Raw genomic sequence first — 16,236 nt, forward strand, 5'->3', positions numbered from 1 at the left:
ATATCAAAAAATTAGACACCTCTTCTAACAAAATGTAGAGAAATATCATGATCTCTAAATCAATAGTCAGCCTACATTCATACTCATTGTTATGAATAAGATTAAGAAGTTAACTAACATTAAAAAAAAGTCCCAAATTTAAATTCAAATCCCCTCTTTATTACTAAAAAGTAGATCATATATGCTTTTTATTTATTTAATACAAGTGATATTGAGGGAGAGGAATTCGAATACAGAACCTTTTTAGCCACTTCAACTGCAAACCCCTTACAAATAGACCTTATATCTTGAATTCACAAAAGAATAATATGTTAATGGATAAAATTCATGTCATAGATCAAGAAGTCACACCATCAAACTACATTATCAATCGTGTCGTGCTAAGAAAACCACATTTACACACCACACCTTGTGTACTTCTAATAGAGATTGATCTCCGAAGCATTTTCCTTATCACTAATATTGTCAACCCTATTTTCAACAAACATCATCCCTGTGGTCTCTACCATCATAATTATCACCACATTATTGTTATTATTGTCTCCGTCCGCCACTATTATAGATAACTATTATCAATATATGTCTTTTTGTTCTAATATGATAATATGATGAGATTAATTATAAGAAAGAATTTAGTGCATTTTAGTAAGCAGGCTGTTATGAGAGTTCATCTGGTCAAGGTTGCCCGCGGCAGCCAATACAAATACACTGGGATCGTGATTAAATGCCCACTACTTGCTTAGCTATATATCTATAAGTATAATTAATTTTATTTTTTCCTTAAATGTCTCTTAATATAGCTGAAGCATTATGAGCTTAATTATTAGCTGATAATGTTGCGTGGTTACCTTAACTAGCTTAATTTATTGACACTTTCTAATTAATGTGGCTATCCGCTTCATCTGCCACATAATATGATATGAGAATGTGTGATAAGAGTAGCATTACTCTATGCAAGAATCAAGATATACATGATAACGATATTGAACATGTTAGTCAGATTTCTGTTTTGGCAATTCTATTCTTATTCAACATGTTAGGGTGTCTTAATTAAATTAATTTAAATTATTATTTGTCATGTCACTATGCACTTTATTTTGAGACTACAGTTTAGATGGCAATTCTACTGTTATTGAACATGTTATTCTTGAAAAAATTACAAATCATAAAGCTGATCCACAACATATACCAATTAGTTCTAGTCTAGTTGATAAACAAATTCACTGAAAAAGGAGGGTCTCAGCTTAATCTAGGATTACAATTCAAGCACAAAGGCCAAATACAATGAGCCAAACAAAATCCAATGAAACTAGCTCACTAGAAGCCAACCAGATAAAACATACAAAGCATAAATATCATGGAAAATTAGTGCCAAATCGAACCCAGCAATTGGTAAAACCGCCTCAAATTCGAGAAGGGAACACCATCAAGAGAAAGGGCATGACCACTAGCTTCCTCCAGATAATCAAACAAGCATCAAAGCACTATCTCTCCTCAACCAGGCCACAACACCTTATCTATGAAAATTTCACCTTAAAAACATTGGCTTCTCCTCTAGATAATAAGGCCCAAGCCTCAAGAAAGATAAATCTCATGGCTGTGATGGAGATTTGTTCCAAATCTAAAAAGATCTCCACAAGACTTGAAGAGATCCAAACCAGAAAAAAGAAATCCATAAGCAAACCCTCAAAAATTCATATGACAGACATAACTACCTTGTCCCTTCCGCCCAAGACCCAAAGAACAAACCCCCAAAAACCAAAACTCCCATATCTGGGCACCCGAAAAAAAAAAAGAAAAAAGAAAAAGAAAAAGAAGGAGTTTGTCATTCGTGAGCCTCACCCCGACAACACCCCACCCCACCTGCGTGCGGCGGTGTGATGTTGTAGAGAGTTTTCTCCAAGCTCTTAGTTTAATGGTACTCAGAATTAGATTTTAAAAAAAAACAAAAAACGAGTGACCAAAATTATAATGCCACCACAAAATTAGTATTTCTTGTTATTTGCTGAGGTATGTCTATGTGAATACTTTTTTGGGGTGTAGAAAAACCACACGACTAGTTTGCTTGGTATTGACGCTAACAGGATGAGTATTGATGAGAACGTCCTCTTGTACAAATTTTCTTCACAAAGTCTTTAAAGCTTGGACGGATCACTATGACCACACGGCTTATACCTAACGCTTAAATCATGGAATTGACTGAACAAAGTCAAGCCAACAAATCATAATAAGTAAACAACCAACCATTGAATTATACACCCTAATATATATTAATGCTGCTAAAGTCCAACCCAAATCAACTCGTCAATGCTTATTACGGTTAGCTTTCAGCCTCAGCCCATTAAGCACCCAAGTCAACCCCGACTAAAATGCACACCAGCCCACCATATCCATATATATATATATATATATATATATATATATACAGTTCTGATCTCTTGGACTACAGGGATCCAAGAGATTTATGGTCATTCACCGTTAGATGTAAATTCAACGGTTCACTCACTCTTGCACTCCTTTTTAAAAACTTTTTTGAACCATTGGATTAATATCCAACGGTGGGTGACTACAATCTCTTGGACTCCTGTGGTCCAAGAGATCGGGACTGTATATATATATATATATATATATTCTTTTCAAAGGTATATGTTCAGTTGTTATGGATCACATTAAATTGTTAATGCACCTCACGGCAAAATAAAGCTTTAGAGCTAAGCAAAGGCTTGTAGCTTCAATGATACGTTTAAATTTTGTTAGAATATTATAAACTGTTAAACTGCAGGTAATACAACTCACGGCAATAGCATACGTGACGTTAAGTTTATTGTTATAAGTGAGGGATTATAACCTTATTGGTAGAGCTTGCACTTTGCCCTTATGCTCGCTCACAATCGTTAAGAATTCAGCTCTTGCCGTCCTTTATTGTCTCTAAAAATTTGTTCATGCTAAAATTCACATGATTATAGACGACTAGTTCTCGAATTAAGCTAAATAAAATTGTTACTGCCCTTAAAAACATTAAACAGATTATAAATCTTTTTTTGGGATATTTGTAGAAATGTCACATAAACTTATACATCAGTTTTAATTTGTCACCTTAAAGAAAAATTTAAGTGAAATGTCACCTTAAAGAAAAATTTAAGTGAAATGTCACCTTAAGTTTTTAAAATTTATGATTTGTCACCTGACTTTAACATCATGCAATTCTCCATCCATTTTTAAGGGTATTTTAGTCTTTCCAAACAAAAGGGTTTACATAGCTTTATATTTTAATTATATAAAAACGAGGGTTTGCATATCTAAAAGACTAAAAACACCCTTTAAAATGGATAGAAAATTAGATGATGCTAAAGTCATGTGACAAATCATGGATTTTGAAAACTTAAGGTGACATTTTGCTTAAATTTTTCTTTAAGGTGACAAATTGAAATTGATGTATAAGTTCAAGTGACATTTTTACAAAAATCTCTCTTTTTTTCTAAGAGTTATAATTTTTTTTTATATTTTTTTCTCTAGCCACCGCCTGATCTCTCTTAAATGTGGGTAACCACATTGGGTAAGCTGCTAACTGTGAACTATAATAGCTTTCCATTTTAAAAATACTACAAATTTGATTTTGAGTTGGAAGACTTGGTCATGCCCAAATTAATAAAGTCTGTATGAAACTGAATAAATATTGTGTCTTGCAATTGGTGGTATTTGATTCAATATAGGACTTTCGACTCTCTCTGGAGCAAAACATAATCAAATGGAGGAATTTTGGAGTAATTCCAGTTGGAGGACGTTCTTGAGTCACTTAGCTTGATCGTATCAAAATTTCAGAGTTTTCTTCCAAGCGGTTATTTTCTGGCAATAAAATAAAGGAGCAGTGCACGGTGCTGGAATAGTGACGTGTTGGGCTTTTATTGCGTTTTTGGAGCACAAGATGACCTCGGATGGGTTCGTGGCCTTCTAGAGAAGTGTTCAGAACATTTTTATCTTTAAAACAAGCTATCTTGGGCCAGATTTGGAGGAGATTTGGGGCAAAAACGTGGCTGGGCAGATTTTGGGCAGATTCTCCTATTCCAATTTGGACTTTATTTCCTAGTTTTATTTTATTTTAATTAGTTTCCTTGTGGGGATGGAAAAGCTGTACATTGGCAGCTAGGTTTTAAGGGGTATTTAAGCTCTTTCTCACAAGGAATTAAGGACTTCTTTTTCACTTTTGAACTTTGCATTGTGGAGAGCAATTGCTAGGGTTTTGGGTTTTCACAACTTTCAGGTGTTTTCGTTCTTTTCTTCTTAATGATATTTTCTTGGATTTCAATTATGAGTATGCGTAACTAAATTTCTTTTGCTAGGGTGAAGCCTTGAACCTTAGCATGAATATGTGATTTTTATTTAATTGCTTATGATGAGTGCATGCCTACTTGAATTGTTAATCACTGTTTTAAACTATCTAATTGCCTTAATGCCTGATCACCATTAGGATCTTTAGAAAAGTAATTGGATGCAATTTTGGTCGGAAGGTTCCCTGAAATTGATGCTAGCTTCTTGTGATTAATAATTGTAATTTCACTTAAGATGAACACCACGTCTTAAGGGTTGCATGGTTTTTCAAAGGGTTTTCATAAAACTTAATGAGTCTTTCATGTTCAGATTTGATCCGAACGTCCGGACGGGTTGCATGTTGGATATACGTTCTGTGTTGGAGGTTCCAAGTAGAATATACATTAGGAAAACCTAACCTTCAAAGTGGCATGTGCAAATCATAAGTAATTGGTAAAAGTTCATAGGATTGCTAGGTGATGGTGAAACCCTAGTGCTTTTATAAATTGATATTCAAAAAAATCTTTCCTTCAATCATATTTGTTCTTATTTAATATTTGTTTTTAGAATCAACCAAATTCATAATCATCTTTCTTGACCTTTTATTTTAAGTAGTCATTTGGAATTTGTTTTTACTTAAATTGCTAATTAGTCCTTGAGGAAAACGACCTTGCATGAGCATCTATACTACAATAGCCTTGTATTCTTGCAAGTCTTTTATGTGATTTTAACCCTGTTTGCACAGGTACTAAAAATCCTATCATGACCTAGTTTGATTGAGTCATAAATATATACACAAAAAGCTTAAGCCACACACAACTCAATCAGTTTGGTGGGGGTTGAGAGATGAAAATGAGTCTTTAGGATCTTCACATGTAGTGTACTCTTGCTCCTCCTCTTCTTATAAATCTTCCAATTTCACTTCCCATCTACATAAATTCACAGACAACTCACCCCTCTCTCTCTCTCTCTCTCTCTCTCTCTCTCTCTCTCTCTCATTTGGTCATGGAGCTTCTCAGTTTACTCTGTGCTTTCTCAGCCTTGTACTTCATTTTTATGATGTGGAAACGCTTTGATGAAAAAAGGGACCAAGAGTGCTACATTTTGGACTATCAGTGCCATAAGCCCACAGATGACAGAAAGCTAGACACACGGTTTTCAGGGGAGGTCATCCGGAGGACCAAGAATCTTGGTCTTCTAGAATACCAGTTCCTCCTCAAAGCCATTGTGAGCTCAGGCATTGGTGAGCAAACCTATGCTCCAAGAATCATTCTTTCAGGCAGAGAATCTTGCCCCACATTGGAAGATAGCATCTCAGAGATGGAGGAGTTTTTCCATGACAGCATTCAGAAGCTTCTGGACAGATCAGGCATTTCCCCTTCACAACTTGATGTGCTTGTTGTGAATGTGTCCATGTTTGCTTCTATGCCTTCTTTAGCTTCCAGAATTATCAACCACTACAAGATGAGGGAGGACATAAAGGTCTTTAATCTCACTGGGATGGGTTGCTCTGCTAGCCTAATTTCAACCGACATTGTTAGGAACATTTTCAAGTCCTACAAGAATGTGTATGCACTTGTGGTCACTTCTGAGTCTTTGAGCCCCAATTGGTATTCAGGTAATGACAGATCCATGATTTTAGCAAATTGTTTGTTTAGGTCTGGTGGTTGTGCGGTCCTTTTGACCAACAAAAGGGCCTTGAAAAACCAAGCCATGTTCAAATTGAAGTGTTTGGTTAGAACCCATCATGGGGCTAGAGATGAGTCATATGGTTGTTGCATCCAACAAGAAGATGGGCAAGGGATGCTTGGTTTTCACCTTGACAAGATCTTACCCAAGGCTGCCACAAGAGCCTTTGTGGATAATCTTAGGGAAATTTCACCCAAGATTTTACCCATTAGGGAGTTGGTTAGGTTTATGCTTGTAACCCTAGTGAGAAAATTGAAGTCACAATCCTCCAAGGGAGGAGCAAGCACTTCACCAAAACCTGTCATCAATTTCAAGACAGGGGTTGATCATTTTTGCCTTCACACTGGTGGAAAGGCAGTCATAGATGGGATTGGGTTGAACCTTGGGCTTAGTGAGTATGATCTTGAGCCTGCAAGGATGACACTTCACAGATTTGGCAACACATCTGCAAGTAGCCTTTGGTATGTCTTGGGTTACATGGAAGCCAAGAAGAGGCTCAAGAAAGGGGACACAGTGTTGATGATAAGCTTTGGTGCTGGGTTTAAATGCAACAGCTGTTTGCTAGAGGTGGTGAGAGATTTGGGAGATGAAAATGTGTGGAAGGAGGACATTGCTGTGTACCCACCAAAATCATTGACCAACCCTTTCTTGGAGAAATATGGTTGGCTCCATCAAGAGGATCTAAGCACATTCAACCCTGAAAATGTGGTCATCTAAAGGTCATCATCAATCTCTATTTATTTATTTTTTTTGAAAAGTGTCACTTTCTTTTTGTGTTTTACTCTTTCAAATTTTTGATGTATTTTGATTATTTTCTGTATACTATAAAGTTCTTATTGTTGAATCCCTCTGTGGGTTGCATTTCATAACCCAATAAGATGTGCTGCTGCTGCTGCTTTGAATCCCTTTGCATCATTGTAGATTTTAATCTTTCAAAACATTGTAATTGTACTGCTTTATTTGATGCAGAAACATGTGGAACAAGTTTGTCCTAAGCACAGCTTTTGCTTTTTATTTATTTATTTATTTATTTATGTTACCATGGGGATGCATTAAGAAGACCTTTTCCATTTGATTTTCTGCACTGATTGCATAGCTAGTGGATGGACCCATATCTATTGGTAGCATTTCTGCTTTATAAGCTGGACTGCTGGGTTCTTTATTATGCAAATAAATTCATCCATCTAACACAATTCCATTTGTTTAATCAATCTCTTCATTTTAGTGACAAATCAAGTAATGGTTTAAGCATAATGACCTTTTTTCAGAGAATACACATTTCCTAATCACTAGGGTTAGAAATACTAAAAACCATCTTTATATGTCTATTCCTAAATTCTAATCCTTTTCATGTCAGAGTCACCCATCAAAAATAAAAGGGCAAAACCATGTGAAAGTGTCTTGTTCTTGTAGAGGTCATGATATCAAATGAAAAGTACTTTGGTGAGTGGTTTGCAATTGTGGGGAGTTACATTAAATATACATTCTCTATATAGGACTGATGGCATATTAAAGAGGATACTCTTTTATTTAATTTCAGTGATTAGAGTTCGAATCTCGTCATTTCTCTCGAGTTTTTTTTAAAAAAAATCTCTCTAAATAGAAGAGTCATATTCTATTCATATCTTGAAACTCTGTAAAAAAAAATGTCGATGTCTTCTGATCTAGGGTACCCTTCCAATTATCTGATCATATATTGTATCGATCACCACCAAATATACATGTGAACAAAGAGAGACAACTGCATAATGATGAGGAAAAGGTGAAAAACAAATTTTTGTGTATAATTGAATAATTTTGAATAGCATTAAAATGCTAAGATTCACAAATGGGTCCACCTACAGATCAGATATGCAATTGGTCACCAGTGACTGGATTTCTACAGATCGATGGAGCTAACACACGATACTGCTTTAACTTTTACACATCTACTTCACTCCCTTCATAAATAAACCAATTGTTATTATTTTAAAAGTTCCATAGCCGTTGCAAATACAGATACTGGTAGAGTACTGTTTATTTACAAAGAGCTTTCTCTGACCAGGATCTATGGTACATAAACCAGAATCCTTAACTTCTGACACCCACTAGCCAACCCTGATGATAACGGGAAGTTTGTCTGTGTCGACGTTTGTCAGCCAGTCATGCTCGCATGCACAGCTAAGTCTAACTATCTCATCGTAAGTGGAATGAAAATAAAGAAGAACGTAGGTTCAACCGTCGATCTTATTATAAAGAAAATAGAGAGATAATAAGAACTGTATTTGCTGTAAAAACAAAAAAATCTTTGTGAAAAATAAAACGTGATTGATTCTTGAGTGCATTTCTTTTGTTTTTCCTTTTCGTTTTTGTTGACAAGTCTGCGTGTATTTCAACGTGCATGTATATATTGACAACAGATATGTATAATATGAGTGATTTACCAACTGTACTTTATGCAGGCATACATATGGATGTACGTACAAGCTATATAAACATGAGAAAGGGACATTAGAAAAGTGTCATTTCGAAATAAAGTGTTTTTATGGAAGCAAATTTAGTGTTATTTTCAAATAATTCGAACCCTTCAGTTCAGCTATTAACAAAAAATGAAATGTTGAGTGTGCTAGACATATCGTCACGTGATGTTATTAATTTACGTTTATAATGAATAGACAACATGATTGATACTTTTTCAGTCTATAATACTTAGATGTGCCGTAACATGAATAGATTATAACATCAATTGAAATGTGATGACGAGACTTAAGAATTGTCGGATAAATTTTTGGCAAGTATAATTATTAAACCCAACCATTTCTCCTTTGAAAAACCAAACAGCGGCATTAATGTGCCACTAAAGTTAACAGCTCTCGTGCCCCAAATTGCGATTTCATTTTAAATGCCATCCAAGTCGCATTACTAGCCGAATTTTCTGGTTTGTGATGTGCCACATGAGCATGATTACAGAGAAGGCAATTGTGGTCAATTATTTTCCCTTTTTTGGGTCTCTTGTTATGAGACTATTTTGTTCCATCTCTATCTCCATGAAAATGCAGGAATGTTCAGTCAGTCTAATCCCATTACACAAACAGTTTCGTTTCATTCGTCAAATCAGATTAGACTAAATTACTTGGATTAAATTCTCTTTGTTAACCTTGATTAGTAAATTTTGACTGCAATTAGTGTGCATGCCAATTGACTTTATCATGCAGTCTCCAAGATGGATATTGCCAACGGGTCTTATCAGTGGCAGAAAGAGGATTGTATGTGTGGGGCCGAACCATAAAACAAGTATAGAAAGAAAAATCAATCTTACCTCAATAATATATAAGGAAAAATGGAAAATTTTTAGAAATTTGTACTCAATTTCATTTCATGAATCAAAACGGAAAAGTTTTTGATAAAATCTCATTTCCCTTTAAACTATTTATTTTCTATTCCTTTGGCTCATTGGTTTGATTATTAGAGAATTAATACTTTCCTTTTATTATGTCAATTGTGTAATGGGCCCACAAACATTTTACATATAATTATATATGATTTGCATTGTTAAATATATGAACTAAAGCCCAAGCTTTACTGTGTTGAGAACAATTGTAGGGTGGGGGGTTGCCAAGGCCACCTCAGGCCCTAGAGTACCTCCACCCCTGAGGCTAATGGTTTAAGGTTTCGAATCCCTATAACACATTATTAGTGTATGTGAGAAACTCACATTCTATTGTATTTTAGATTATTGTCTGCTTGTATTAATTTTTTATTATTATAGATATACATAAATAATGATTTTGGAAAAAGGAATCCAATATACGGTGCAAAACCCTATTGTCAATTATTATGATAATATTCAGTAAAATATTGAAACTTTTAATTAGTTAAAAAAGATTTTTTATTTTTTTATTTTTAAAAGAACCGCTCTAAAGCCGAAACATGCAAAGAAACTCATAATTTGGTATGTAAAAATCGTCCTTCATTTAAATGCTTCACTTTATTTCTTTGGATATAATTTTGGAAAATACTTGACTCCTTAAATAAGTCAAACTGGGCGGAGCCAATGGATTGGTCCAATAGGCGTGCCCGACGCGGTCCAAACTAATCAAAAGGCCCAATTATTTGGACTTCGGCCTTTACTTTTAGAATTGGGCTGGCCGGCCTGCCCATATGACCTATAGAGCAACCATGCAGGCTGCGGCGTTGGAAGCACCGACTTCTCAAGTTTTCAGAATCACAGAAGAATTTGATCGACATTGGTCTGCGCTCGCCATTCCAATGGAGAAGGCAGAGACTGAAACGAGCGGTGAGCGCTACAAGCTTCTGCTCTCTTGCCCCTCGGGTCTTTTGCCATCGCAGGTCCTCTAAATTTTCATTTCCTTCTTTCACTTGATTTGTTAGTAACAAAGCCAATCTGCAACGGTAAATTTTTCACATGCATATTATTTTACAATCTAATGCATTTGTTTTTGGGTTTAAAGGTTTCTGTGGTTTTTGATGGAGATTATGATCGAATTCCCCATCCAGACATCAACTTGGAGAATTCTGTTTCTGAGGTTGACTTTAAATTTGTAATTGTACATGTCTAAGCAATATTTTATATAGTTTTGATGGTTTATTTATTAATTTATTTTTGTGGTAACTACTATGTTTATTATATATATATATATATATATATATATATATATATATGTAATTCAATCAGCCAATTATGGGGAAAGCAGTCCAATGTGTTGTGCAGAGAGCCCAATTTGATTCCGATAGCAATTTGATGAGCTTTCTTTTTACTTGGGTTACCTACATTTAGGATTCTGGGTTGAGTTTATTTTATTTAATAGGAAATCTCTGTAAATAGTTTTCCATCACAAGCTTGGTTCTTGTTTAAAAGACAAACACACACACATTTATATATTGTATGGCTAAGCTGTCTTATTCTGATTTTATAGATATGGGATCAAAGGGTTCATAAAAATCCATCGTTGTACAATGGGACAAAGTTCAGGGTATGTATATCTTCTATGATGATAGCCAGATTGTTTAGTTTCCTCACAGGTAGACGTTGTCTGAAACTATATCCCGTAGTTTAATTTGGTTTTTTATTTTCGTATAATGTACTAATGTTCTGTATATTGTATATGATTATATAGTATGGAAAACACATATGGCATGATGGAGGTGGATCTAACCAAGAGCCTCATGTATGCCTCCACCTTGGTCTGACAGATTATAGGTCTCTCTCTCTCTCTCTCTCTCTCTCTCTCTCTCTCTCTCTAAGTGTATTCAAACAAAATGATCTGCATATATATTATTGTTTAAATCTGATTCTATGATGTAGCATTCATAGATTTATATGCTTATTGAAAATTAATAGCTCTTATCAAAAATCAAATGTTGACAGTTAATCGAAGTAATATAGCTTAGTTATAAGATTTTTTTGAGGAGATGGCTTCTTGAACAAAGTGGCTATCTTCTCTGTCCTTTATTGTCTTGGCTGATTCCAATTCTGCGATACTTGGTCTGCAAAGTTAGTTTGTTACTGGGAACCTCCACCTATGAAAAAGGAAGTAAAAAAAAATTGGATGCCACGTAGGCAATCAGCCTTCTATTTTCTGGTATGAAATCTTTCATGTACTTGCTTTGCAGGAATTTTGTGGGCACAAACTTAAATCATTTATGGGAAAGCTTCCTGGTTGCTTCAGAAGGTATAACTGCATGAATTAGTACATTTGTCTCAATGACTTCCATCAACCATTTCCTCTTTTTATTTTATTTTTCTTCCACAAATCCATAAACTTGCAGTCCCTGATCATTTCTTCTGTTTTTTTTTTGTCCCATTAGAATCCTAAGCAACTAAAAACATGGTGTGATGTTGGTTTTATATTGACAAAACAAAATGTGAATCTAGATGTTGAATTTACAGATTCTTCAAGAAATTTATGAAGACTGATACGTAGAAACTATATGATTAACTACTTTAAACTTCCAGGTTTAATAAAATTAATGATAATTAAAATTTATGACAGGCAACTTTATCGCAGATGGCATATAAGGACTGCTTGGTTCTTAAATTTCTTTGACAAAAATTGTATTTATGATAATCTACAGCTTTGCTTTTGTGTAGATGACGCTATACGTTGTCAACACACCTCAAGTCCATTGGGTAATGGTGCTATTGTGGAGACATCTGACAAGAAAATACTTGTGTTGCAAAGAAGTAACAATGTTGGGGAATTTCCTGGACATTTTGTTTTCCCAGGAGGCCATCCAGAGGTATCTTCTCTGAAACATGAAAAGTTTGCAACCGCGTTTTGTAGCTCCATACTGTGATATCTTCATTGCCTATATACCCATGCTTGCATGTATTGATGCAATATGTACGCACACACAGCAAATTTTTTTCTCTCTCTCTCGGGGGCCAGGTTTGAAATTATTTATAAGTTTCTTTGTCATTTCAAACTTTTGGAGGAGCCCTCTGCCAGTTCCCCCTTCTTGCCAAGTATACACGTACATGCATATATTATGGGCAGTGGCTGTCAGTTCTTCAGTGCATGGTTCACATCAATGCATTCTCCACATTATCAAGTACTTTCAAACTTTTTATTTTATGCTTGCAGTGACTATAAGAAGCGCTTTTTTGTTCTGCTTCATCCTTTTGCAGGGTTTATCTGGACCTAATCCCGTAATATTTGATAATTAACAGCCCCAAGAAGTTGGATTAGTATCCCATCATCATGAGGACTTGACAGACTCCAAAGTTATTAACGACAAGGTTTCTCATGAGATGTTTGACAGCATTGTCCGTGAGGTAGTTGAAGAAATTGGAGTACCTTCAGCTTCCCTTGTGAGTACATCTGTATTCTTGTTTCCTAGCTGTCCATGATACATTTGTTGCGTCTTTCCTGCTTACAGTTAATTTGTTTGTGGTGATTTTAATATCCAATCATAATAAGCTTCTTCATTTAGAACTATAAAGTAACTCTTCTCCTTGCTGTATCTAATGTTGATCATTTGGTTGTAATGCAGCACGAGCAAGTATTCATTGGTATATCCTGCAGGGTGTTGAATGTGCGACCAACTGCATTTTTCTTCATGAAATGCAGTCTCAGCTCAAAGGAAGTTCAGAAGTTGTATGCTACCGCACAAGACAGCTTTGAGTCAACTCAGCTCTTTACAGTTCCAATGGTTAGTTTAAATGTTTATCTGACACAGATGGATCAACATGTAGTTCTTGTTTGCTTAACAATTGTCTGCATTTGAACTTTTATTTTACATATTTTTATGTATTCAAGTGCACTCAGAGTCAACGATGGTAGAATGTAAGAATAATGTGATTGCTTGGTGAAAGATTGAAATTTTTTGGTGGTAATAGGAGGGGGATGGTGCTGGGTAGTTGTGCTATGATGGCAGTGTTTTGGGTGGTGTGGATGGAGAGGAATAAGATAATTTTGTTTTATGTTAAGGGTGATGAGATTGACCAGCTTTTGGGATTGGATTCATTTCTGGGCATCATTGTGGGCATCAACTTCTTCAGAATTTAAGGATATCAACTTTAGTTTAATCCACTTGGATTGGAAAGCTGTAGTTTTGTAATGTGTTAGGTTGTCTTGTTGTTTTCCTTTTGTTTGGGGTTTGTGTGGCCTCCTTGGCGACCCCTGTTTTGTTCCTGTTGGTGTTCTGTTTTTGCTTTGTGCAATAAAAGTTTCTCTTTTAAAAAGAAAAAAGGAAAAAAAAGAGTAACGTGATTGTTTGGTATGATGGTGTTGTGGGAATGTTGACATTGATAGAAGCATGGTTCATTATAGATGCAATTTTTATGGCTGATTCAAATTTTTGTATTCAGGTTGGGAGAAATTCAAACCAGATAATGATGCAATTGACCAGTAAATGGAAACATTTTGATGTTATTCCAAATTTTTAATTCAAATCAGTTTTTACAAACTGGACCAGGACTTACTAGGAGACATTGATAGTAGGGATAGGCAATGGATACCCTTTGGGCATTGGGTACCCCTTGGGTGTTAGGGATGTGGTGGTGGTGGTGGTGGTGGTGGTGGTGGTGATGATGATGATGGTGATGGTTCCCAATGCCCATCCCTAATTGATAGAGTGTGGTAGCAGTTTTGAGGGACATTAATCTTTCATTAATATTTTGTTGTGGTGGAAGCATTGATATGATTTAACTAGATTTTCATATCTTAAAATGCATTATCAAAATAAAACTTTTACTATTTACTAAACTAAACATCAAATTGTCCTTCAAATATATTAAGATTGAGGACTGATATTAGTGCTGGCCCTATTAAGGTAAAATAGGAAAATAATTTGAGATGATTAACAATCCCTTGCTTTCTGTGAGACAATAGACAGTCCATGAATCTCAACTTTTGGTTTTAAGTTTCAATGCAAGTTCTCATCAATTTTTCTTTATGTCAGATTGACCTAGAGAATATGGCATCTAAAATGCCAGGCTGCCATGAAGGTGGATTGGCCTTATATAAGTTGATGGTTGAAGCCGTGAAGAATGTTTGATGAAAGATCAGAAGAACTGCAGAAAGTTGTCAGCCTTAGTGTCTCAGCAGCTTTCGGGTTCTAACGCGTGGACTCCCTTTCTTCGTTATTATTGCACTTGATACAAAAAGAAAATCAGAAGTAGTTTTTCTGGCGGTTGTTTCTTTAGGAATTATTCCCTATGCACTTTCACATGATTATATAAATGTACTATGTATCCTCATTGCAAAAGGTATGTTATCCTCCTTGCAGGATATAATGATCTCTGAATAGTCCTAGACCCTTTCACTGCATGTGTAATCAAACATTGAGTGAATGGGTGGTCTGTACTTTAAGCACAAATTCATGTTTGAGTGATTTGTTTAATATGATGGATTCTTACCTGCATAGTCATTTGTTGGATCTGTATGAGTGTGCATATCTGCTGAACTCTGTACCATAATTAAGTTGTGATTTTTCTTTGAAAATTGTAACATTCCTGAGAACCCAAATTATAGATGTTGATGTGTTGAGTTTGCAGCCAAAAGAGTGAGAAGCCTTATGGCAGTTTGTATTGTTGTTTTTGGTTTGTAAGTGATTGTGTTGCTAATGACTAATGAAAAGCATTGACACACTTTTGCAGACATCCTTGCACAACATACACATTGACACTTTGAGCAGGCATGCTTGAATGTTACACTACAGCATGAATTTATCTTACTAAATTCAGAATCACATCAACCAGAACTTACAAACTGGTTGTCAGTGTTCTAGGGTAGACTTTCACGGTCAAATCTGATCTCTTGGTAAGTATTCCAAGTAGCTGGTAGGTCACCATCTTCATCATCCTGACCTTTGTTCCAATTGTATCAGATGATGTATTGTCTTGTAAACCTTTTTCTGGAAGTCAAAGTTTTGTTTCAATTGTCTGCTGATTTGGTTTCAACATGAAAAAAGAATTAATGATTAGGTAATTAGTTGTCCCATCAGCTTTTTTCTTTTCTTTTCTTCAAGAATGGCTAGAAGAACAGTGGGCACATTGTCTTAAATGGGATTATAAAAATAAAAAAAAGGTTTGAATTAGGGCCTGCTTGACCTCTAGTATATTTTGATATCTGGTCTGATGGAGAAGTGCCTTTTTTCAATGGGTTTGTTCTAGAAGTGACAGCTGTTTGACTATAACCATGCTATAAACATGTTATATTTCAGTGACAATGATGAATGGTAATTATAGTTACTGTCATCACCTCATTATAAGTGTTATTGCTAATAATGGTAAACATATTTCAGATTCTATGTGTTTCAATGGTTTATGGTATATTTGAATTTGAAGACCAATAATCTTTGGAAAGGATATTTCTAATGTGGAAGTACTGTTGGATTTATATACAATGGTAAAAGCCCTTCTGAACCCTTGAATTGAAACAGATTTAACTTTGGAATCTTTCCCTTTGTAAGGCTTCCTTAGTGTCTTTGTATTTAGATAAAAGAAATATATTTTCTACTTCATTGCTGCAAGGTAAGCAAAGATTCCTATCTGGTGATCCAGGTCAAAAGTGCCCATTTGTGGAGAGTAGGTGGCGGAGTCTATGAAAGAGAAAGTAAGAAAAGAGGTACGAACTTGAGACCTAACTTGTCTTATAATTGTCATATCACTAGTTGTTGCCCACTTTACCAGATGCATTGTGAACTTATGAATCCATTCTTTATTTGCTTCTCTTCTTTCCTCTTTATTGGTTTATGTGGTCCATTGTAGATAGAGCCTCCTGCAAACTATCATAA

At 35.3% G+C, this 16,236-nt stretch overlaps 2 protein-coding genes across 2 annotated transcripts; both read left to right on the top strand.

Moving 5' to 3' along the window:
• Positions 1 to 5,204: 5,204 nt before the first annotated feature.
• Positions 5,205 to 6,992, top strand: LOC117631905 (3-ketoacyl-CoA synthase 12-like). The gene has a single exon (XM_034365245.1). The coding sequence runs from the start codon at positions 5,314 to 5,316 to the stop codon at positions 6,712 to 6,714; it is 1,401 nt and encodes a 466-aa protein (XP_034221136.1). The 5' UTR covers positions 5,205 to 5,313; the 3' UTR covers positions 6,715 to 6,992.
• Positions 6,993 to 10,176: 3,184 nt separating this feature from the next.
• On the top strand, positions 10,177 to 14,879 carry LOC117631908 (nudix hydrolase 9). Its single transcript, XM_034365250.1, has 9 exons — positions 10,177 to 10,326; positions 10,449 to 10,523; positions 10,914 to 10,970; positions 11,115 to 11,197; positions 11,611 to 11,669; positions 12,089 to 12,237; positions 12,668 to 12,808; positions 12,991 to 13,149; positions 14,401 to 14,879. Exons 1-9 carry the CDS (start codon positions 10,246 to 10,248, stop codon positions 14,494 to 14,496), a joined length of 900 nt encoding a protein of 299 aa, XP_034221141.1. The 5' UTR covers positions 10,177 to 10,245; the 3' UTR covers positions 14,497 to 14,879.
• Positions 14,880 to 16,236: the final 1,357 nt, after the last annotated feature.

This window comes from Prunus dulcis, chromosome 6 (assembly GCF_902201215.1).
Source record: "Prunus dulcis chromosome 6, ALMONDv2, whole genome shotgun sequence".
Taxonomy (NCBI): Eukaryota; Viridiplantae; Streptophyta; class Magnoliopsida; order Rosales; family Rosaceae; genus Prunus; species Prunus dulcis.

Bases quoted from the DNA above. Each gene is read 5' to 3' on its own strand.
- LOC117631908 (XM_034365250.1), top strand. From the start codon at position 10,246: ATGGAGAAGGCAGAGACTGAAACGAGCGGTGAGCGCTACAAGCTTCTG. The intron at 12,238-12,667 runs GTATCTTCTCTG...GATAATTAACAG, and splicing joins TCCCAGGAGGCCATCCAGAG to CCCCAAGAAGTTGGATTAGT. The intron at 13,150-14,400 runs GTTAGTTTAAAT...TCTTTATGTCAG, and splicing joins AGCTCTTTACAGTTCCAATG to ATTGACCTAGAGAATATGGC.
- LOC117631905 (XM_034365245.1), top strand. From the start codon at position 5,314: ATGGAGCTTCTCAGTTTACTCTGTGCTTTCTCAGCCTTGTACTTCATT.